The sequence below is a fragment of the Myotis myotis genome, unplaced genomic scaffold (genome assembly GCF_014108235.1).
Source record: "Myotis myotis isolate mMyoMyo1 unplaced genomic scaffold, mMyoMyo1.p scaffold_m19_p_17, whole genome shotgun sequence".
NCBI lineage: Eukaryota > Metazoa > Chordata > Mammalia > Chiroptera > Vespertilionidae > Myotis > Myotis myotis.
This window is the reverse complement of record NW_023416321.1, coordinates 30,919,282-30,943,319: the sequence shown is the minus strand read 5'-3', so window position 1 is coordinate 30,943,319 and position 24,038 is coordinate 30,919,282. Positions and strand designations below refer to the sequence as shown.

The window sequence follows — 24,038 nt, the reverse complement described above, 5'->3', positions numbered from 1 at the left end:
GAGGTGGGGTGGGGTGGGGGGGTAGGAGGGAAGAAGGAAAATGAAAAGTAGACTCTGCTTCTTAATGTGGGAATGGCAAGGTCTTATTGCAGGAGAGCATGTGGGATGAGAAATACTGTGACCATACTTAGAAAATATAACCTGCTGCATCATCAAATTCAGAATCTATTCAAAGCTCTTAACATGGCTCGTATGGCTTTCCATGATCTGATTCACACCTGTTTTTCTCTGACCTTTTCTACTATGCTTTCTTCATTTGTAACCTTTGGTTTAGCCACAGGGGCCTCTTAGCTAGGCTTTGAATATGCCACACTCATTTCAACTCAGCTCTGTTTTTTATTTTTTTTATTTTTTTACCTCCCATCTTCTTCAGATCTTTGCATGGGTCTTCCCATTCTCCTACTTTACTTAGGTGTCCAGAAAGCTTTCCCTGACCACTTTATCTGACAAAATCTTAGTCATTTACTACTTGCTCTGTATAGATTTTTGTGATGTTTATGGGAGCCTGGGGGCCCTGAATACATGCCTGGCTTCTGAATAAGTTGAGAAGTAGAAGAGTAAAGATGGAGACCAAAACATATATGAAATAAAAGTTTTACTGGTCATTGTGATGTTGGAGACCCAAATGAGCCTATTAAATACATCTCAGAATTAGTCAGATTTACCCATTCATTCCCAAGCAGTGTTGCTCACTCTCCTCTGCAGTTGATCAACTCTTGGCATGTTGACATAGGGGAACATTCTTGTACTCTGCAGCAAGCCTGTTCCCAAGAGAAGAGGGTAGAGCTGAGTTGTGCATGCCCAGTTATTTGTCTCGTTTTTTATCTAACTGACTAAAGGGGAGGGGGGTGGCCCTAGCTGGTTTGGCTCAGTGGATAGAGCGTCAGACTGTGGACGGAAGAGTCCCAGGATCGATTCCGATCAAGGGCGCATGCCTGGGTTGCGGGCTTGATCCCCAGGTGGGAGTGTGCAGGAGGCAGCCAATCAGTGATTCTCTCATCATTGATGTTTCTATCTTTCTCCCTTTCCCTTCCTCTCTGAAATCAATAAAAATATTTTAAAAATTAAAAAAAAATAAAGGGGAAGAGGCTGAAAGGAAGGGAATAAAGGAAATGAGAAACAGGATAGATTGAGGTACTATTTACTAAAAAAGAAAACATAGTAGGAAGATTATAAATTAAATTTTAGGAACACTGAGTTTTGGTTTTTTTTAAAAATATATTTTATTGATTTTTTTATAGAGAGGAAGGGAGACGGATAGAGAGTTAGAAACATCGATGAGAGGGAAACATCGATCAGCTGCCTCCTGCACACCCCCCACTTGGGATGTGCCTGCAACCAAGGCACATGCCCTTGACCGGAATCGAACCCGGGACCCTTGAGTCCGCAGGCCGATGCTTTATCCACTGAGCCAAACTTGTTAGGGTGGAACACTGAGTTTGAAGTGCCTAAAAGATACCTGTGTGGAGATTCCTAGTAGGCATTTGGATAATGCATTTGAAGATAGAGATTTAGTAGTTCTAATAGTTTCCTGTTGCCTGTAACAAACTACTATAAACATAATTCTATCTAATAAAAGACAAAAAGGGTAATTGACTGTACCTTCGCTACGCTTCCCATTGGCTAATCAGGGCGATATGCAAATTAACCGCCAACCGAGATGGCGGCTGGCAGCCACACAGCTGAAGCGAGCAGGAGGCTTGCTTGCTCCAGTGATGGAGGAAGCCAAGGTTCCCCGCCTGCCGAGGCCTGGCTCTAAGCTCCAAAAGCAACGAAGTTTCAATTATAGAAGCTAAACAAACGCCAGATACCTGCTTTCAGCAGGCTGTGGCCTCAGAGCTGGAGCCGGCTCTCAGCTCCAGTGACGGCAACAAAGTTTCAATTATAGAAGGTAAATAAGTCCCCAAATAAAAAAAATAAATAAAAAATGGAGAGGCTGGGAGCTTCAGTTGCCGGCCAGCCTGAAAACGGCCCTCAGCCCCTCACCCAGACTTGCCAGGCACCCCAGTGGGGACCCCTACCCTGAAGGGGGTGTGACCAGCTGCAAACAGCCATCAGCCCCTCACCCAGGCTGGCCAGGCACCCAAGCGGGACCCCCACCCTGATCCGGGACACCCTTCAGGGCAAACCAGTCGGCCCCCACCCGTGCACCAGGCCTCTGTCCTATATAGTAAAAGGGTAATATGCAAACTGACCCTAACAGCAGAAAGTCTGGGAATGACTGATCACTATGACACACACTGACCACCAGGGGGCAGACGCTCAATGCAGGAGCTGCCCTCTGGTGGTCAGTGCGCTCCCACATGGGGGAGCTCTGCTCAGCCACAAGCCAGGCTGATGGCTGCCAGTACAGTGGTGGTGGTGGGAGCCTTTCCTGTCTCCTCAGCAGCCCTAAGGATGTCTGACTGCAGCTTAGGCCTGCTCCCCGCTGGCAAGTGGACATCCCCCGAGGGCTGCCGGGCTGCCAGAGGGATGTCTGATTGCCAGCTTAGGCCCGATCCCCTGGGGAGCAGACCTAAGCCAGCAGGTGGTCATCCCCCAAGGGGTCCCAGACTGCGAGAGGGCGCAGGCCGGGCTGAGGGACACCCCCCCTCCCCAAGTGCACAAATTTTTGTGCACCGGGCCTCTAGTGGTTTAATAAAAGCCCACAAAATTATCTAATGGTTTTTGTGGGTCAGAGATGTGGGTATTGGTTAGCTGGTTCTCTGCTCAGGCTCTTATTAGACTGAACTCAGTGTGTTGGTCAGGGCTTTGAGTTTATTTGAAGCTTGCGTTCCACCCAATCTCATTAGCTGGTAGAATTTAGATTCTTTCAGTTGCAGAACTGAGGCCCTCAGCTTGGAGAGGCCCCTTGCTGTTTCCTGCCATGTGACCTTCCCCACAGTAAGGTAGTTTGCTTCTTCGAGGCCAACAGAAAGTATTTTTGTGGCTTTAAATCTCTTATGACTCAGCTGGTTGAGACAGGCTCATTCAAGTAATCTTTCTTTTGATTAACTCAAAGTGAACTGATTAGGGATCTTAATTGCATTTATGAAGTCCCTTATGCCATACAATAGTGTGTGTGTGTGTGTGTGTGTGTGTGTGTGTGTGTGTGTGTGTAGAGAGGAGAGAAAGAGAGAGAGAGAGAGAGAGATTGAGATTATGAGGACCTGGTTTATGTCATTATAGAGGCTGAGAAATCCCACTATCTGCCATCTGCAAGCTGGAGACCCAGGAAGGTTGGTGATCTAATTCATCAGTCTGAGTCCAAAGGCCTAAGTACCTGGGGAGCTGGTGGATTCTAGTCTGGGGAGTCTGGGTCTGAAGACCTAAGAACCAGGATTGCCAGGGCAGAAGGTCAATGTCCTAGCGCAAACAGCCTGGTGGAAAGGACTAATTCTTCCTTCCTTTCTGCCTTTTTGTTGTATGTAGGCCCTCAATGGATTGGATGATGCCCACCCACAGTAGGGCGGGGAAAACTGCTTACTAGGTGCATCTATGCAAATGCTATTATAATCCAGACACACTCTCAGAGACACACATGGAAATAATGAATAATGTTTAGCCAAATACCTATGAACCTTGTAATCCAATCAAGTTTACACATAAAATTAACCATCACAGAGGGATTTGGGGAGATTCACAAGCTACATTACAGCCATTGATGGCTTCTAAAATGCCCCCCCTTTTTGATCTTTCAGATTTTTTCCCCTTTGTAATCTTTATATTTAACATTATGTAATTCTATAGCTTCTGTTCTGCCCCTTCCTCCAAAGTCTAAAAATGCTTTCCCTCTTTTATTGAGTACTTCTTTACTCGTGAATTAGTCACTTATTATTAACTGACTTAGGAAACTCAGTCTCTTTTTACCTTTGTTTGCACCAGTTAGAAATGAGAAAGATGGACTGAGCTTTGTTTTTCACAGTGGAACCTTACCAGTGTTCTTGATTAGCATTAGCAGGATCTAATGATTAGATAATAAGTGTGTTCATGGTGCTTTCAATACAGAATGCTACTTTGGAACAGAATAGACATGAACTTCTTGGTAATACAACTTAACTCATTCTCAGATAAATGTAAATGTGGTCCCCTTAAAGGATGTATTTTTCTTGAGACTTACCTGTTTGTTGTGCCATTATTTCCTCAACTGTGTACCTGAGAGTGGTTATCTTACCTGAGTTAGCCTAACTCTGTTTATTCCAGGGTATAGTTTGTCCTAATTTTTTAACAACCTGCAGTTGTTTGCAATTATTGACTAGAGCAGTGGTTCTCAACCTTGGCTGCACATTAGAATCACCTGGGAATCTTTTTAAAATCTTGATTTCTGGGCCTCATCCTCCGGAAATTCTGTTTCTTTGTTACTAATGTTGTGGCCCCACCCAAGAGGTTCTGGGCTGGCAGGAGGTGCTCACTCTTACACCCCTGTCCTTGGTAGCTTGCTTGCCTGCTGCTGCCGTTGTGGCCCCACCCCATAACAAAGAAACAGAATTTCCGGAGGATGAGGCCCAGAAATCAGGATTTTAAAAAGATTCCCAGGTGCTTCTAATGTGCAGCCAAGGTTGAGAACCACTGGACTAGAGGTATGGGACATAGATTTTTTTTGGTCTCATGTCCTGTTAGTGCTTGAGTTCAATGTCTAAGAGAAAGGATTGTGTGCATTTTATTGCAAACATTCTCTGAAATAATTTTTAGCTACAAGGAAATAGCTCTATTTCTGTGAGTCATCATTCTTTTTTATGTAGAGCTGGGTAAGGATTTAATTTTGTAGATAGAGTTTATGACTTCCAGAAGGAGAGCTGCAAAAATTGAAATTTCCAAAGAATTTTAGATTTGCTATAAATACTGTTATATATAGAAAGTTGGAGCTTAAGATACTAATATAGGTAATTGGTTGATAAAATTTTCCTAAAATCTCATGATTTTCAATGAGGAATAGAGTTCTTTTTAGTCATTTTCAAGTGTAAGCTAACATGTGTTTTCTTTCATTTTTTTTTTAAAGCTTCCAATAAAAACAGGACAGCAGAACACACATACCAAAGTCAGTACCGAACACAACAAGGAATGTCTTATCAATATTTCCAAATACAAGTTTTCTTTGGTTATAAGTGGCCTCACTACTATTTTAAAGAATGTTAACAATATGGTGAGTAATTGGGTTACTGTCCCTTTGGGGAGTTTACTTTGGTTTGCTTTTTATTTAAAAATTTGGAGCAGCATATTTTGAAATATGGAAAGTCATTTTTTGTGAACATTTTATTTTGTGGATAAGCACAGATAACCTTTTAACTTTCATTTTAGTTTTTTATTCTTTCCCTTAGATACTTTTCTTATTTGTGACTTTTTTTATTTTTCTGAAATTAGGATTGCATATAGATTTTATGTCATATACGAATTGACCATAGTAATCTATTCAGATGTTCTCCTTACCTCCTTATTTGAATATTTACATATAAAATTGTCCCAGTCCTATGTAGATGGTAAATTAAATATGACCGTATACTGTCCTAGTGGGTTTGGCTCAGTGGTAGAAACTCAGCTCGTAGACTGAAAGGTTGTGGGTTTGATTTCAGTCAGGGACACGTACATAAGGTGCTGGCTCACAGGTTGATGTGTCTCTTACGTTGATGTATCTCTCTCTGTGTCTCTCCCCCTCCCTTCAACTATGTCTAAAAATCAATGGAAAAAATGTCTTTGGGTGAGGATTAAAAGAAAAAAAATGAACTTATAGTCCTAAAATATAAGATTGTTTTTATGAAAATGTTATTTCCTTCATCCTAGAGCTTGTGACAGATTCTGCAGTAGGTAGAGAACCCATTTTTGAAGTGTTCCCAAATACCAATATCCTCAAATTACTCCAAAAGCTTCTTTTCCCCCCATTTTATAAAATCTGTTCACATTCCATAGACTTCAGGGTACTCAAGCTATTCTCTCTCTGTACATTTGAACATATTTCTCCTGTCTCAGGTGATTCCTTCCTTTCTGTCAATTCCTAACTAAAATTTCCTTCATATTCAGTTCAAATCAATTGATTCGGATATTTCTTGACTAAATTGTAATTGCTCTGATTGTCTTTAGCACTTACAACCACGATTTGTATTGTTTGTTTTGAACTCTGGAAATGACTTTTGGTTGTAGGTTGTGAAAATTAGTCACATTTTTATAGTCACATCATCTTTGGTGTGTGTGTGTGTGTTTTTAAAAAAAGCTCATTAGACAATACTTAAAACTTACAAAATGGATAAACTGGAGTTGTGGAAAATCTTTTGCCTTTCTATATGGAAGAAAATATTTTTTGAAAAAACGCAGGGCTTTTAATAAATATGTAAAGTGATTTACAGAAATTTATTTAAGATTTTGTGGAGCTCTTTTGTTGCTATGTGTGTGGGGCACAGTGATAGGATTTTACTTATATAATAAGTGGCCATGCTCCCATTTAGATGGAAAATATTTTAATACTTGAAACCTTTTAAAAACAAAAAACACACACCAATATTATGATATTGACATTCATTTAGTTCTTATTGAGTAAATTGAATTGTGGAAACAATAGTCTCTTGTTGGTAAATAGTGTAGTATTAAATTTAAGAATAGTGAATGCTTAAAATTATTTGTAATTGATATTCTAGTCTTTTTTTTTGCTTTAAGAATTTAGACCTTAATTATTTTGTGTCATCAAAGTGTGGTTAAATGCTCCATTCAAGATTCTGTTAAAGATCAGGGTGTATATCTAAATCCTATGTATTTTTAAAGTATATAAACCAGTGTATCTTCTTTTACTGTTACAAGGCTAATGGCAGACTGTAATGAATACCGGCAGTTTTGTTTGCTTGATAATTTATTTTGTGTGAGCATTAGGATAGAATTAGAAATAATAGATTTAAATATAGTATAATTTGGGAGATAAAATGGAAGACTACTGATTTTCGTGATTCTTAGCCTCTGACTTTTCAGATGTGTGCTGATTTGTAGTGGAGAGTAATAACCAACTTTTAGTGTTCTGAATATCTTTTCTCTTAGAGAATATTTGGAGAAGCTGCTGAAAAAAATTTATATCTCTCTCAGTTGATTATATTGGATACACTGGAAAAATGTCTTGCTGGGGTAAGTAAATCTGTTCTTCAGTAGGCAGGTTTTGTGAATTTAAGTTTGAGTTAATCTGATGTACCAAAATATAGGTGTTGACAAGGAGAACTTTTTGGACTCATGGGCTTTTTGTCTAAGACATGCATATGAATTTTTAAAACAGCTGACTAGGTGGCATAAACAAGTTTTCAAGATAAAATCATTTTCTCATCTTTTTAAAAAAATGTATTTTTATTGATTTCAGAGAGGAAGGGAGAAAGAGAGAGAAATAGAAACATCAGTGATGAGAGAGAATCATTGATCGGCTACCTCCTGCATGCCCCCACTGGGGATCGAGCCTATAACCTGGGCATGTGCCCTGATAGGGAATTGAACCTTGACCTCCTGGTTCATAGGTTGACACTCAACCACTGGGCCACACTGGCTGGGCATTTTCTTATCTTTTATAAATTAAATAGATATTAAGTTTACTTATAAAGTGTTAAACTTGAGCCACATATATCTTGGGTTTTAAAGAAAACATTTTATGGAAAAAAAAGCCACGATTTGATTTAATTAGTTTTTCAGATATTGTTAGGCCTGTAGCATTGTTTAGTTTTGAAAGGATGTGAGGCAAAAGACCAAGAGTTGTCTTGTTTCCCCTGTATGAATCTGATTTTAATGTTTTTTCAAATCTACATAAAAATGAGCTTAAAAAGTTAAACTATTACTGATAGATCCTACCTGAAGAATACTTGTTATTTATAAAAATGAACATACAAAATAGAGATACGTGGAGGATTAGTTGAGTACAAGACAGTTCTTACTCAGATTTCCTCTAAATAGTTATCTCAGTGTATTTCAACCATGACTTAATTGGAACTTTTTCAAGAATCTTCCTGTTGTATAAAACAAAGTATTTCTATATTTCAGTAGCCTTAATTCTTCTGAGAACATGGTAGAAGTTCAAATAAGTAAATAAATTTAATACTTCCATTTAAAAGATCTGGCTATTCAATATGTATTGGAATTAACTTATTTCATATATCCTGTCTTCTTTTGGCACATCATTTGCTTTTATTCAGAATTGCTTTTCTTCCACATATGTTATGGTTATTCTCTATAGTAAACCTAGATGGAAGGGACTTTGCTATGTGTGGTTGAGAAGATAGGGGATAGTCGTGTTTGGGGAAGGGATACGGTAGTGTTGGAAAACATAATTACATTCACATACACTGTATCCTTAGGGAAGAGAAGTATTTAAGATTATAGGCCACAAAACCCTAAGGATAATGTTTTAAAACTCGTTTATTGCTCTAGCTGGTTTGGCTCAATGGATAGAGCATCAGCCTGTGGAGTAAAGGGTCCCAGGTTCAATTCCGGTCAAGGCCACATACCTCTCAGTTGCAGGCTCCTTCTTGGCCCAGGCCCTGGTCAGGGCTTGTGCAGGAGGCAACCAATCAATGTGTTTGTCTCACATTGATGTTTCTCTTTGTCTTTCCCTCTCTCTTCCACTCTCTCTAAAAAAAAAGGCAATGGAAAAATATCCTCGAGTGAGGATAAAAAATAAATAAATAATATTAAGGAACAACTCTCATTAAAATAACCCCACAAAACTCTTTTATTGATCGTTGGCCATATTCCAAAATTGTAAGAGTGTTTTTAAGTTTTCCACTTAAATTGAGGGTGAGCTAGTTCCGTTTTAGCTTGGTGTTTTTTGTTAATTTATGATATGCTATTGTTCATCCTATATAGTGAAAGGCTAATATGCAAATTGTCTCTCGACCAGGAGTTTGACCAGAGGGTGGGGCCAGCCAGCCAACTGCCCGTGGCCCCTCCCCCTGGCCAGCTCCGCCCCCAACCGCCCCCCTACCCCAATCGGGGGATGGGGCTGGCCCACCAACTACCTGTGGCCTCTCCCCCACTGCTGGCCCTTCCTAATCGGCCTTGATGGGTCGGGCCAGCCGGACCCCACCTGTGCACGAATTCATGCACCAGGCCTCTACTTTATAAAATGAAAGGGCTTTTAAACAGGATGGTGGCCTTGTGGAGGTGGACAATTTTAAAAATAGGAATCACTCTTTGTAGTCTTATTGTTTTGATTGTATATACCAGTGTCCTAGCCACTCTCATGTTTGAATAGGGTGGTTTATTGTCTCTCTTAGTTCTACAGCTTTTCTCTATTAATGTTTGTAATTGAGAGTTAATGGTAAATGTGTTTTGGGGAATGATATTATTGGCCTGCTAATTTGGTACTCTTTGGAGATAGCCTAATTGAAACTCTAGTAACTCTAATTGGGCATGGTAAAACTTATATTATGCACAAAATATATCTTATTTTGCTCTGCTCTACAATTGAAAATGTTTAAGATTTTAAAATTAAATTTATAATTAAAAATAATACATTTCACATTATTGAACAATTGTGTTTTGTTAGATTGCCATCAATGATTTTATGGTTGTCTCTTGATTTTCATTTTTAAATCAAAGTAAATTGAGGAAGTTCGAGATTAACTGAGCTTACAAGTACATGTTTACCTCATAAGTAGTTGAAACATCTAGTGAAAATGAACAAATACTTACCAATATCTTATAAGTAAGATTTTATAGAATTTGAAGAATCTTAAATAGTTTTGTTGCTGTATCTATGACCACTATTCAAAAGATTGAACACTTACACAATTTTCATTTGTATATAATTGGAGTTATTTTCAACATCTGTATTGTTTGGTTAGCCTATAAATGAAAAATAGACATTGTAACTCAAATTTTATATTTTTTGTGATATGTATTTATTTACTATCCATATATTTCAGTGTATTTGAATCTGAAAGCACTTGGATTGTAATTACAGAATTGAGCATAGCACACAGTTATATAAGCTTTTGTTCTGTCATCTTGCTTGGTATTATCAAAATTGTCATTGATAGATGGATACTAAAGCTGTTAGGTGAAATATTGATATGGAACAGTATATCTGCAGGATAGCTTATCCATTGATTGATTTGTTAATTGTAAAGGAGAGATTTATTTTACAAAATAGAGATTTTGGTGTTAACACTGAAGTTATCAAACTTGGTGTCATTTACAGTGTAATCACTTGGGATTATGTACTCCTAATGTGATATAATTTGAACTGTATTACCTAAAGTGTTTAACCTGAATGATATCAGACCCAGGTTTAGGTTCCACCTTACAGAAAATACAGTAATTACAATAACAAGTTGTCACATTTTGTAAGGCAACTGGCCCACTTTTTAAAAAAATGTCAATGTTATAGAAAATAAAGATGATGTATATGGAGGGAGATAGTTTTAGAATAAAGAAACTAAAGGAAGATCAACCAGAGGACTTATATCAGTGATGGCGAACCTTTTGAGCTCGGCGTGTCAGCATTTTGAAAAACCCTAACTTAACTCTGGTGCCGTGTCACATATAGAAATTTTTTGATATTTGCAACCATAGTAAAACAAGGACTTATATTTTTGATATTTATTTTACATATTTAAATGCCATTTAACAAAGAAAAATCAACCAAAAAAATGAGTTCACGTGTCACCTCTGACACACGTGTCATAGGTTCGCCATCACTGACTTATATGCATGCATATAGGCCTAACCAATGGACACAGACAACGGGGGTGAGGGCATAAGTGGGGGGGATGAGGGGTAGTATGGGGATAAGGATACATATGTAATAACTTAATCAATAAAGAAATTAAAAAAAAACTAAAGGAACATAATCATGTTACAATCTATGAACCTCTTTTGAAGCAATAAAAGTCATTTTGGGGGTTGTTAGGGAAATTTGATTACAGATTGGGTGTTAGCTGATACAAGGGAATTGTTTATTTTTCCTTGATGTTATGATTGACTGAAATTATATTGGAGAATGTCCTTATTTTTAAGAGATGCTGGAGTATGTAGGGCTGAAGTATTATGTTTGTAACTTTGAAATGGATTAACCAAAAGAAAGTTATTTGTAATAAATAATATTTATCTGTTTTGGTCAATCTACTCAAAGGCAGGTGTGATGGCCCATCCAGAAAATTATTTGGATGTTGAGACAGATGACACATTCACTCACTAAGGAACATGAATAATGTTTATTTAGAACTCACAACAAACTGAGGATTCCCAGGAGCAGAGGACTCCTGTAGGGATTTGATAAATGGGACAGGCAGGAGTGTGTGTGTGGGGGGCTGAGGAAGATGGATGGATGGGGGCTGGACTTTTATTGTGATTAAAGAGGCGAAAGATGGAACCATCCTCTTTATTAGACTGACTGTATATATAGCAAACATGATGAAATGTAAACAATTATTGAATCTAATTAGGTGATGAGTATATATAAGGGTGTTAGTTATTCTGTTTCAACTCATGTATTTGAAAATTTTCATAATAGAAAATATTTACATGTGAATTTAAGGAAGTTTTAGAATTGTGATTATTTCTATTTTAGCAACCAAAGGACACAATGAGATTAGATGAAACAATGCTGGTCAAACAGTTGCTGCCAGAAATCTGCCATTTTCTTCACACCTGTCGTGAAGGAAACCAACATGCAGCTGAACTTCGGAATTCTGCCTCTGGAGTTTTATTTTCTCTCAGCTGCAACAACTTCAATGCAGTCTTTAGTCGCATTTCTACCAGGTTAGTGTGTAAATCTACATAGGACTATTGTAAGTAATACACATTTTAGAAGTTTTTCTTATCGTCTGCATAAAAATTAAAAGTTGACAGAAATGAGTTTGACCTCAGCTTTTGTAGAAATTTTATGCATTGATTTCTTTGAAATTTTTATTACTGTGATAGTGGTGTGTACAATTAAATATGAGTACTGTTACAAAAATCAAAAGTCTAAATTTTAGGAAATGTTACCAATGACCACGCTTTTTTTCCCTTTGAACACTAGGAATGAATTTTTGACTTTTTAACATATTATTTCTTCAAATGAAATTAACCAGATAGAATAATTGATGAGTAGTCAGAATTCTAATGATCTCACAGCTCTACTCCTTATCACAAGAGCCTAAGTTATAAAACAAACAAACAAATAAACCCCTAAACCAAAATGTCTCAAAAATATGGAAGCACAAGGAAGAGAATAATTGTCAAGTAGAAACCTCCAGAAAGTGGTCTGTGTTTTAACTTTACAAACTGCAGAAATTTCCATTTGTTGAGCATTTGCAGAATGCTGTTTTAGCCTCATAGTATCTTTGAAATGTATGTGGTAACTCCTCATTTTACAGGTAAGCAAACTAATACCCAAAGAAGTTATCAAGGCAATTTGCCAAAATGGAGGACCCATTATTTCTAAGATGGACTGGCGTCAGAGTCTATTAGTGTTGTTATACCAGGTTTGCTACTTCTGTTTTAACCACATTTTAATGATATTTCTTTTGTAATATATATTGCTGTGCTTTAAAATTGTATGATAAAATCATCATGTGATCATTAGTTGTTATATCCTGCAGATAGAGAAATTGGTATACATGGTGCAAAATGGAATTGAATTATAATTGACAGTAGCCAATAACTCTGGAACTTGCTTTCATGCATATGATTTGTCTTTCTCATGCAAGTGGAGTCGAGTGGATCCTTAATTATGACCCCGTAGGAAGTATAGCATGAATCACTTAATGATTCAGTGAATCTCACCTAATAAAGAGGGAATGTGCAAATTAACCATCACACCGTAACGGTCAAGATGGCTGCGCCCACAGTGGAGGCAGGGATTCTGTAACACAAGATGGCTGCACCCACAGTGGAGGCCGAGTTCCTGTAAAGAGCCTTAATAAGAAATCAGCAGGGACCTGAGGCTGCGCTCAGGTAGGGCTGGTAGGGCTTGACAGGGGACCTCAGGCTGAGCCCCCCACCCAGCATGGCTTGATGGGGGACCTCAGGGTGCACCCCTCCACCTGGCAGGGCTTGACGGGGGACCTCAGGCCATGCCCCCTGCCCAGCATGGCTTGATGGAGGACCTCAAGGCACGCCCCCCACCCCGGCCTGGGCCGGGGGACCTCAGGCCACGCCCCCGCCCCAGCGCTGGGCCGGGGGACCTGAGGCTGTGCCCCCCACCCTGTGGGGCTTGACAGGGGCCCTGAGGCTGCACCTCCCATCTGGCGCCAGGCCAGGGGACCTGAGGCTGCGCCCCCCGCCTGGCGGGGCTTGACAAGGGTGGGGCTGGCCAGGTCTGCATCTCGCTCCATAGGGGGGAGGCTGGCTGGGTCTGGATCTCGCGTGATTTTGAGGTACCGTGGGTGTGCGGGCACTTGACCTGCAGCGCGCCCCAGACTCTGACAGGAGGAAGATTTTCATACACATTTTACTAATTTTCTTTCATCTCTGACACTTCTGTTATGGAGAAAGGGAAAATAGCAATATTAAAATATTTCCTTTTATTAATCCCCTTTTAATGTGCACGAATTTCTTGCACTGGGCCACTAGTCACAGAATAATGCTGAATAGAGAAAACAATCCTCTTTGCTTATTGGTACCTGCATCTTTTGACAAGTCTATGTTGTGTGAATAGTGGACTTCCATCAGTCAGAGGTATTTATTCTTCTGTAGTTTTCTAATAGGTGTGAATGAGAACATGCATCATAATTGAGAATTTGTGCCGTGGTACTTTGGGAGAATTGGCTAACTTCAAAAACCTGCAGTTTTTTTAAATAAAAAATGGCATTTCTATGATCATGATGCTAGACAATATTCTTTTATCTGCTCACAGAATTCCCAGTGCAAAGAAACTAAAATGTTATTTAATGGTACAGTATAATTGATGATGTTTGGTAATGTTTATATAATATACAATGTCTTCATGAAATCTTTTGAGTGATGACATTTCATATTTTAGGGAATCATACACTGGTTGAAGCAGCAAGGTAACAAACACCTATGGAATCGGAGGTGCAAAAAAAAAAAAAAAAATTCCTTTTTTGCTTAGGTGACTATTAGTCCAGCCTTACTATATGAAATAATCTTACATTGAAGGTAGACAATGATCAAAAGAATACAATGTCTTTTGTCTATCCAAGCATGATTTGTTTGTAAAACAACAAAAGTATAGATTTTTACACTGATGTAAAAATTCACTTAAGTCTAAATAAAAGAGGTTAAAGTTTTCTTTTTTCAATAACAACTACAGACATCAGCTTTTGAAAAGATGGTATTGCTAATGTATTGAATTGTGCTTTTTAATGAGGCATATCCATTATTTCAATTAATATAAAAAGTGTAAGCAGTAGAATGGAATTACTAATTTTTATATCTGAAGAGAGAGATATGGTAAAGAACAACAAATACTGCATGATCTTATTCATAATATTAACTCAAATTGTAACCATTTAGTTTAAAACTGATATTAATCATCACACTAAACCTTAGTTGAAAATGAAGTTAATCTCACTTCTTCCTTCTCAAATCCTTTCATTGCTTTACCCTACAGATGTATAGCTAACATTAAAATTAGTCTATGCACTAACACTAAAGTTCTTCATCTCATCAGGGTAAGAAAAGCTGAGCAGTTCATCACACTGGGAATCAGAAGGTCCTCATTACTGATTAACATGCTAAAAATTCCACAGCTGATGCAAAATGCCTAGAAATATGGAATATGGCTCCTTAGGAAACACAACTAAATAAATTTGAAAAGCTGGCTCTTGTGGTTGTTTGTGAAAAATGGAAGAAAAATTTAACTCCTTTTAACAGTCAGTTAGTTCCATAGGAAGGGATATTTTGTGAAGTTTAAACATCATTTCTGAAGCAGATAAATAGAATAAAGAGTAGTTTGAGCAAAAGAAATGAAGTAGAAGAACCTGCCACTACAACATCTAGAAAGGCCAGGTAAACTGAATAACAACAGAATGGTATTTAAAATATATAGTAATTAAGTGAAACAAACACCACCCACCAACCCCATCCACCAGGTCCAGAAATGAAAACCAGAGATGGTTTTGAAGCTTGACCTGGCCTTGCAACAAAAGAAGGGTGAAGATGGTTAGGTTTTTACTCTCTCCTTAACCCAGGGATATGGGGCTAATATCCAAATGGAACTGGATACAAAGCCTGTAACCTAATAATGCAGGGAGTAGAACTGGGGTCTTGTATAAAACGTGACTAGAAGGAGCTATGCACTCCTTAAAAAAAGAGAGCCAGAGAACAAGGAATGAAGGGAGAATGCGAGGGAGGAAGGAAAGAAGGAAAAGAAGGAGAGAGAGAGGGGAAGGAATGGAGGGAGGAAGGGGAAACAGAACTAGAAGTTCATTTGCTCTGCCTAAGCTTAGGGTAGGGGGAAAGTTGCCTAGGGCCATTACCTTATGAGTTTGAGGTCTGCATTTATACTACCCAGACAATCTGGGTCTGAGAAGTTATAAAAAAATACATGTCCAGAGCTGAGCCCATGGCAAAAGCAAATGCAAAACCATCACTAGGACACTTCCACAGCCCCAAGCTTTAAGAAATCCCCAAAGAAAATACTGACTGCACTAGAGATGAATTTGCAATCAAAGTTTACAAAACAGAGAGTTAACAATCCACTATGAATAAGAGTTGGCATATGCAAATATATGAGCTCATTTAATAATCTTAAAGAAAATATAAAGTAATGTTTTAAATTATTGCTTGCTTCAGTGACGGAGGAAACCAATGTTCCCCGCCTGCCTTGCCGGCCTCTGAGCCTGCAGTTTGAAACATTGTAATATGAGAAGAAATTTAAAACTATTAAAAAGAATAAGAAGCTATAAAAAACCCCAGCAGATTTGTAAAAACAAAACCAAACCAATAAAACAAAAACTAATAGAACTTTTAAAGTCATTGAGCCTTTGCTACTGTTGGTATGTCAAATTAGATGTTCCACAGGGGCCCTCCCATTAAAAAAACAATTAGGTTGAGTGCAGTTGTACAGTTATTCTGTGGAAAAGGCAGCTAATCCTTTACATAAGAGAGTACTCTAAGCCATAGCATATGGCATATTTCAGCAGTATAATGAAGTTATCTTAAGATCTATAGCTCATATTCCCTTTAAGAAAAGCAAAGATCAGGAATATCAAAAGCTAGCTAATGTTAATTCTAAAAGAAAAGCATCTCTACACAGGTAGAATGGTCCAACACAACCAATTTTCATGATGTTGATTCATCTACTATATCCTATCTAATAAAAGAGAAACATGGTAATTAGCGTACGACCGCTACCCTTCCCATTGGCTAATCAGGGCAATATGCAAATTAACTGCCAGACAAGATGGTGGCCGGTAGCCAGGCAGCTTGAAACTAACATGAGGCTTGCTTGCTTCAGTGACGGAGGAAACCAACGTTCCCCGCCTGCCTTGCCGGCCTCTGAGCCTGCAGTTTGAAACATTGTAATAAATATAGAAGCTAAACAAAACACCAGAAACCTGCTTTCAGTGAGCCGGAATCTCAGAGCTGGAGTTATACATTGTTTCGATTATAGAACCCAAACAAACCAGATACCTGTTTTCAGCAGCAGAGGCCTCAGAGCTGGAGCCAGAGCTAAAGCTGGCCCAGAATAAAAAGAAAAAAGAAAAAAAGGAGCAGTTGGGAGCTTCAGTCACCTGCGAGCCTGAAAACAGCCCTCAGCCCCTCACCCAGACTGGCCAGGCACCCCAGTGGGGACCCCCACCCTGAAGGGTGTGTGACCAGCTGCAAACAGCCATCATCCCCTCACCCAGACTGGCCAGGCACCCCAGTGGGGACCCCCACCCTGGTCCAGGACACCCTTCAGGGCAAACCAGCCAGCCCCACCCATGCACCAGGCCTCTATCCTATATAGTAAAAGGGTAATATGCCTCCCAGCACCAGGATCAGCAAAGCCGAGAGGCCTCCCGGCATCGGGATCAGCGTGACAGGGGGCAGCGCCCAAACCCCCTGATCGCCCTGCGGCTCTGTGTGTGACAGGGGGCGGGGCCACAACCTCCCTATCCACCCTGCTCTGTTCGTGACAGGGTAAGGTGCCCCAACCTCCTGATCAGCCCTGCTCTGTGCCTGATATGATTGCCCTGCGGCTCTGTGTGACAGGGTGAGGCGCCCCACCCCATGATTGGTCCTGCTCTGTGTGTGACAGGGTGCGGCGCCCCAATCCCCCCCCCCCCCCCGATGGCCCCTGCTCTGTGTGTGACAAGGTAGAGCCATAACCTCCCCATCGGCCCTGCCCTGAGTGTGAGAGTGGCGGCGTCCCAGCCCCGTGATCGGCCCTGCTCTGTGGGTGATAGAGGGCAGCGCCCCAAACCCTGATCTGCCCTGCTCTGTGTGTGACAGGGGGTGGTGCCCCAACTCCCCTATTGGCCCTACTCTGTGAGTGACAGGGGGGAGTTCCCCAACCCCCTGATGGGCCCTGCTCTGTGTGTGACAGGGGGGAGCTCCCCAACCCCCTGATCGACCCTGCTCTGTGCGTGACGGGGGAGCTCCCCAACCCCCTGATGGGCCCTGCTCTGTGCGTGACGGGGGGAGCTCCCCAACACCCTGATAGGCCCTGCTCTGTGTGTGACAGGGGGGAGCTCCCCAACCCCCTGATCCACCCTGCTCTGTGCGTGACAGGGGGCAGCGCCCCAAACCCCTGATTGGCCCTGCTCTGTTTGTGATGGGGTGGCGCCGCAACCTCCCCATCGACCCTGCCTTGAGTGTGACAGGCGGCGGTGCCCTAACCGCCCAATCGGCCCTACCCTGAGCGTGACTGAGGGTGGCATTGCAACCTCCCAATCCGCCCTGCTCTGTGAATGACAGGGCGCGGTGCCCCAACTCCCCAATTGGCCCTGCTCTGAGCCGGACCAGGGGCTGCACCTAGGGATTGGGCCTGCCCTCTGCCACCCGGGAGCAGGCCTAAGCCAGCAGGGCGTTATCTCCCGAGGGGTCCCAGACTGCGAGAGGGCACAGGCCGGGCTGAGGGACCCCCCCTTCCCCCCCGAGTGCACAAATTTTTGTGCACCCGGCCTCTAGTATAAGATATAAAATGAGTCTTTAGAAAGAACTGCCATTCTAGATACTTGCATATTTTAAGTTACCTATTGCTATGCAGCAATGTCATAAGGTATCTCTAAATTAAACCATGAGAATGGTATTTTAGGTGAGTGGTCATCAGCTTTTATTTCTGGCACAAGCTAATGAAATAGCAAATGCAGTTGTCTGAAACATGTATTTCATATATCCCAGAGCACTCTGTCCCCTGAAAGATAAGAAACTGGCTTATTCTGGAAACACTTCTATTATGGAATCAGTGAACTAGATTCAGGAAATACACAAAAGTTGTCTATTTTTACATGTGCAAATGCAACAAAATCCTATAAAACAAAGCCTCTGGTGACTAAAAAATTTCTAGAGTTTTCAAAGATGGCACAGAGCAGATGGGACAGAACCGACAGCATGAGATTTCATCATGCTTCACAGAACATCATGCACTTTAATACTTATGAATTGTTCATTTCTGGAATTTTTATTTAATATTTTTGGAGTGTGGTTGACCTTGAGTAAGTGAAACCTCTGATAAGGGGGGACTACTGTACCACTCATGCTTCTGAAAGACGTTAATAAAATTTCATATTTTACTTATAATTTGAAATTTAAAAACTTTTTATCATAGAACAAAATTAAAAATGCACATAGCAGAGAGTAGAGTATTTTATTTTTGGGGGGTTCCCTGACTGGGAATCGAACCCGGACGCTTTAGCCTGCGGGCCAGTTCTCTATCCATTGAGCCAAACTGGCTAGGGTGAGAAGAGTATTTTAAATACCCATGTATCTCTTACTGTGCTTCAACAGTTATTAGTATGTTATGATTTTAAAAAAAATAAAAAATTGTACACATTTAAAGTATCATTTGATAACCATATACATAGTGAAGTTTACTGGATTATCATGGTTTCTTTTATCCTATCCCCTAAATTATCTTTCTTAGATTTTCATAAATATTTATTCTCTGATTTTTTATATTTGTATTTTCTCTTATAACTCATCATTGAGGTGAGAAAAATCTGTTGAATTCAGAATTTTTGACTATCCTAAGACAAATTGATAAATTATTTTTGGTTTTTCCTTTCAGGTTACAGGAATTGACTGTTTGTTCAGAAGACAATGTTGATGTTCATGATATAGAATTGTTACAGTATATCAATGTGGATTGTGCGAAATTAAAACGACTCCTGAAGGGTAAGTTTAAATGTATGATATAGCTGCGATTAATCACTGTGGGTGAAAAACCAGGATTTTGAATGTACTAGTTGTGTTGAGCTAGAACATCAAAGTGGATTTTATAATGCAAATGTCCCTGAGAAATGGATAATGATATTATGGTTCAGTAATTTTTGAAACTTTGAAAACCATACAATAGAGAAAATTAGTATCTTAAATCTTGGCAATGGAAAGATTTGTTTAACTACAATTTTTGCTTTTAATAAAGAGTATATAAGGGTGCTGTTATTTAATACTTTTAGAATTTTATCTCTTAAGGATAGCTATAGGTTTCAGAAGTTCCTGTTTAGCTTTTGTAGAGCTAAAAGCAGATAGCTTAGCAGGATAACAAAGTTTTATTTCAGAAGCTGAAGAACCAGAAGTATGTGATCTTATGATGAGAAGAGGAATTGAGTCGGGAATCTTATTTCTAACATTTCTGTTTTCAGCTCCGTTATTTACTTAACTGACTTTGCAGTATTACAAAGTCTCTTATGCTTTCAGTGCTTAGTTTTACTTCCTTTTAGAACATGTCAATAGTAGTCCCATGTGGGGATGTTATAATTCTTGATTGTCATTTTAAATCTTTGGAAAGTGCTTTTATGATGATGTTGATTGAAATAAACTATCAGAAAGAATTGAATTTTTTTGGTAAGTTGGGAAGTGTTGATATAAATCAGTGGGCATTATTAATGGGCATATATACATTGAGTATAAATACTTAAATTCATTTCACACAAAAATATTTAGTTTTATTTAACTTAAATGTGAAATCTTATGATTCACACTACTTTTTATTTTATTTTGTATATTGATTAAGGAATTGTCAATATTTTTTACAGTCTGACCTAAAAGGAGACTTAGTTACATTAACTTTGAAAACCTCAATAGTTCTGCAGTGTAATTTTCAAAATATGTTGTGTAGTTTTCTTACCATTTGCTTAAACTCAATAACTGGTTCATCAGAGATGTGAAAAGGCTATACCTACTTGGATGAATATTATAAGGCTGTGTTCCATCTCTATTACCCTTATTCAGAATTTATGATTTTAGATAATTAACATTATAAAACCAAGCAACAATTAAATCACTTTTCAGTGACATTAATAAAGGGGAAAATGAATTCATTTATTTATTTATGTTAAAATATATTTTTATTGATTTCGGAGAGGAAGGGAGAGGGAGAGAGAGAGAGAGAAACATCAGTGATGAGAGAGAATCATCAATCAGCTGCCTCCTGCATGCCCCACACTGGGGATGAGCTCGCAAGCCAGGAATGTGTCCCGACCAGGAATCAAACTGTGACCTGTTCAATTAAAAGAATTTCTTCCAGGTCTCTATTCTGAGGAAGAAATACCGAGACATTGAGTGACTTTGAGGAATCCAGCCAAGTGGGGGAGGGGAAGCGAGAAGGGACTGGGGTCAAGCTGCTCTCTCTTCCCAGTGCAGATCCGCTCAGCCTCGGGGCCAGATTGTGCCAAGTAGCCAAATAAACTTACTTGAACAGAATGACACAAAAACAAACAAAAAAGGCCAATGAGAACTCGACTCCTGGCTCCTGGGACTGCACAGGACTGCTCCAAACTCACCTCACTGGCTGCCATGTCCCAAGGCTAGGTTGTGTACAGTTTAATTATGGAATATTAAATAATTATTTTTGAAATGATTGCTATGCAGGTTTAAACTTTTTTAAAGATCAAAACTATTAAGAGTTCTTTCTTTTAAAAAAACCCCACTAAATGTCTCTGGGCTTCGGGGGCTGTGGCCCCCATGGAACACTTGGGCACCTTGAAGGAGCAGCACCGGGAGCAGAAGCTATTTCCACAGTTACTGCAGCTCAACCACTGAGCCACGCCAGTCAGGCAGAAAAGAATTATTTTAGCTATTACATCAAGATATGGATAATTGCTTAGCAATTATTTTAGATTACAGTGAACCACCACTCAATTCATAGTTGAAATTTCAAGATTTTAGTATCATTAAACATTGAGAAGTGAAGGAAGTGAATGATAAAATTTAGAGACTTCTATGTTTAAAATTGAAGAAATATAAACAGGGTTTTACGATTTTTCTTAACTGTTCAGAGACATTTTGGAAATAAATCTAGTCCAGGTTGTTAATGAATAGGTATTTGTTTAAAATCTCAGTTTTCTTAGAAATGTGTAATCCGTAACAATTAATTGAGATGGTTCTCTATGCTCAAGTAAAAAGAAACTAAATGTGTGAATAAACGACTGTTTTTATTGTGGTAAGTTATTCCCATCGAATCCTGCTCCCCCCTGAACATAAATTTAGATTCTATGCTGATAAATATGTCATCAATAAAGGCAATATTAAAATGGCCGTCAAAGGATAGCGCTAGGTTACAATGGTAAAAGGAATAGAAACTTTCCATAATATGAATAGTAAAAGAATTAATGTATTTTAAATTCAGTTCAACAGTATATGTTGAGAAACTGTGGAAGAAACCATGCTAATTGTTGGGCTTACAATGATTAATAAAATAGTTCATCTGTCTCTACAGAGCTTATATGGCCTGGTTAATGAGACAAAGACATAATTATCAAATTATTTGCAAAGCAATGTGGCAAACTCAAATAGGATGAACATAAAGTAAGAGAAGAAATATACATTTGTTTGTGGGTAAGAAATGTTAAGAGGAAAAGAGCAAGATATGGAGGTATAAGAGTAGGTCAGATTACATTAATAAAAATGTAGTAATTGTTCATTTTCAGTATGTGCCACACATCATGCTATGTAGAGTACATGCTTTTTATCATCAGTCCGTACAGTAATCCTGGGAAGCTGGTGGTAGTATTATCATCCTTTATGTAGCTGAGGAAATTGCATGTTAGGAGGTAACATTTCAGAGGTCATAGAGCTAGTGAATGGCAGGGTAAAAATACAAACCACATCTGCCCATCTCTAGGACCAGAGCACTTAACTCCTACACTACTGTGCTTGTGGCTTATGAGGCTTTAAGTTAGTGGCCATGGGAAGTGATGAAAAGGCTTTAAGGTGGGATTAGTATTTTATTTTACATATTTCATTTTGCTTGAAATTTGCCGGATGGTTTGATGGAAGGTTACATGAAATTCTGGGACTAGTTTGTGTAGTAATGTGAGTGAAAAATAATGAGGGTAGTGGAGGTCTGGATAGAATGGGGTAGTATGGGGACCAATTTGGTATCGTATTTAAGAAATAGAATATATAGCATTTGAATAGAATACATCACATAGCATTTGGTGATTAATTTAGATTATGAAGTTAAGTATTACAGAGCAAACTGGTTAAAGCAGGGAAGGAAAGGAAGGGTGGGTAGCAGAGAAGGTGGTCAGGAAAATGATAAATTCAGCTTTAGATTATTGAGTTTGAGGTATTAGTAGGATGTTCAGTCAGAAACTTGTAGAAATGGACTAATAAAAGATCTATACATTGGAATTGAGAATAGACTACTGTGTATAATGCATTTAAGACATCAAAAGATAAAAGTTGATGAAGATAGGAAGGCAAAAAGGCTCAAGAGCACTGTGAAATGTCATGCCATCATTTGAAATCAAAGGAGAGCAAGAGCAAAGAACATTGGAGGGATATGTTTTAAAATTGACCTGGAGAGCAAGTTATTTGCAAGGCCAGAAAAAAAAAAAAGCCCTGACATTTACTTACCTTAAAGAAATAATCAGTAATGTAGGAAAAATCCTATCTAATAAAGCCCGGAATATGCTAATTGTCCCTCCCACCATCGCAAAGATGGCGGCACCCACAGCCAATAAGTAGGGAATATGCTAATTGACTGCCCCTCCCTCAAAGGTGGCGGCGCCCACAGCCACAAGATGGCGGTGCCCAGTCCCCTCAACCCTGTGTGCCTGCCTCTGGAGTCCCCCAGTCCCCTCAGCCACTCAGGCCTGGCCTGAGGCGCAGGCAAGCCTGGGATGGCAGCTGCCCAGCCGCCCAGGGCCGCCTGAGGCTCAGGTAACCAGGGCCAGCTGAGGCTTGTGCTGCCGGCAGTGGCAGCAGCAGAGGTGTGATGGGGGCGTTGCCTTCCCCTGATCTATGGGTAGCCTCCCACCCCTGAGGGCTCTCAGACTGAGAGGGGGCAAGCTGGGCCGAGGGACCCCCTCCCTCCAGTATATGAATTTTCATGCACTGGGCCTCTAGTTTGGATATAAAAATGTTAGTTTATCATATCTAATAAAGAGGGAATATTCTAATTGACCCTCACGCTGTCGCAAAGATGGTGGTGCCCACAGCCAATAAGGAGGAAATATGCTAATTGACTGCCACACCCTCAAAGATGGCAGCGCCCAATCCCCTCAGTCCCACTGGGGCGCCTACCTTTGGAGTCCCCCAGTCCCCTTAGCTGCCCAGGGCTGGCCCAAGGCTCAGGTAACCAGGGCCGGCCAAGGCTTGCACTGCCGGCAGTGGCAGCAGCAGAGGTGTGATGGGGGTGTCGCCTTCTCCTGATTGCCGGGTGACCTCCCACCCCTGAGGGCTCTCAGACTGTGAGAGGGGGCAGGCCGGGCTGAGGGACCCCCCCTCCAGTGCATGAACTTTTAGTTTATAATAGTGAGATATTGGGCATATCTTAATATATAACAATTGGAAAATGTTTAAATGACCAATGACTTAATATATTGACTTAAATATTATGAAAGATATCAAAGCATATTGAAAAGACTATGGCTTTGAAGTCCAGTGTAATCATTTATTAGATCTGTAACCTCAGAGACAGTTTCCTCATCTGTAATGTCTGAAAGCATTAAGATTTTGAAAGAATTAAAAGGTATTGCTAAATTACTTAAATTTTATTTCTT

The 24,038-nt window shown here is 39.8% G+C and overlaps 1 protein-coding gene across 17 annotated transcripts in view; it reads left to right on the top strand.

Moving 5' to 3' along the window:
• The window catches only part of NF1 (neurofibromin 1), a 240,759-nt gene that overhangs the window by 44,952 nt on the left and 171,769 nt on the right, over positions 1-24,038 (top strand). For 13 of the 17 annotated variants that reach the window (XR_004972868.1, XM_036340626.1, XM_036340622.1 and 10 more), the window contains exons 2-6: positions 3,169-3,218; positions 4,979-5,122; positions 6,997-7,080; positions 11,504-11,694; positions 19,097-19,203. Coding sequence is in view for 16 of the 17 variants with exons in the window: in XM_036340626.1 (XP_036196519.1) it covers positions 3,169-3,218; positions 4,979-5,122; positions 6,997-7,080; positions 11,504-11,694; positions 19,097-19,203 (576 nt within the window). In the remaining variant the exon portion in view is untranslated. The remainder of the gene's footprint in view (positions 1-3,168; positions 3,219-4,978; positions 5,123-6,996; positions 7,081-11,503; positions 11,695-19,096; positions 19,204-24,038) is intronic. The other 4 variants (XM_036340624.1, XM_036340637.1, XM_036340631.1 and 1 more) reach the window with 1 other exon arrangement.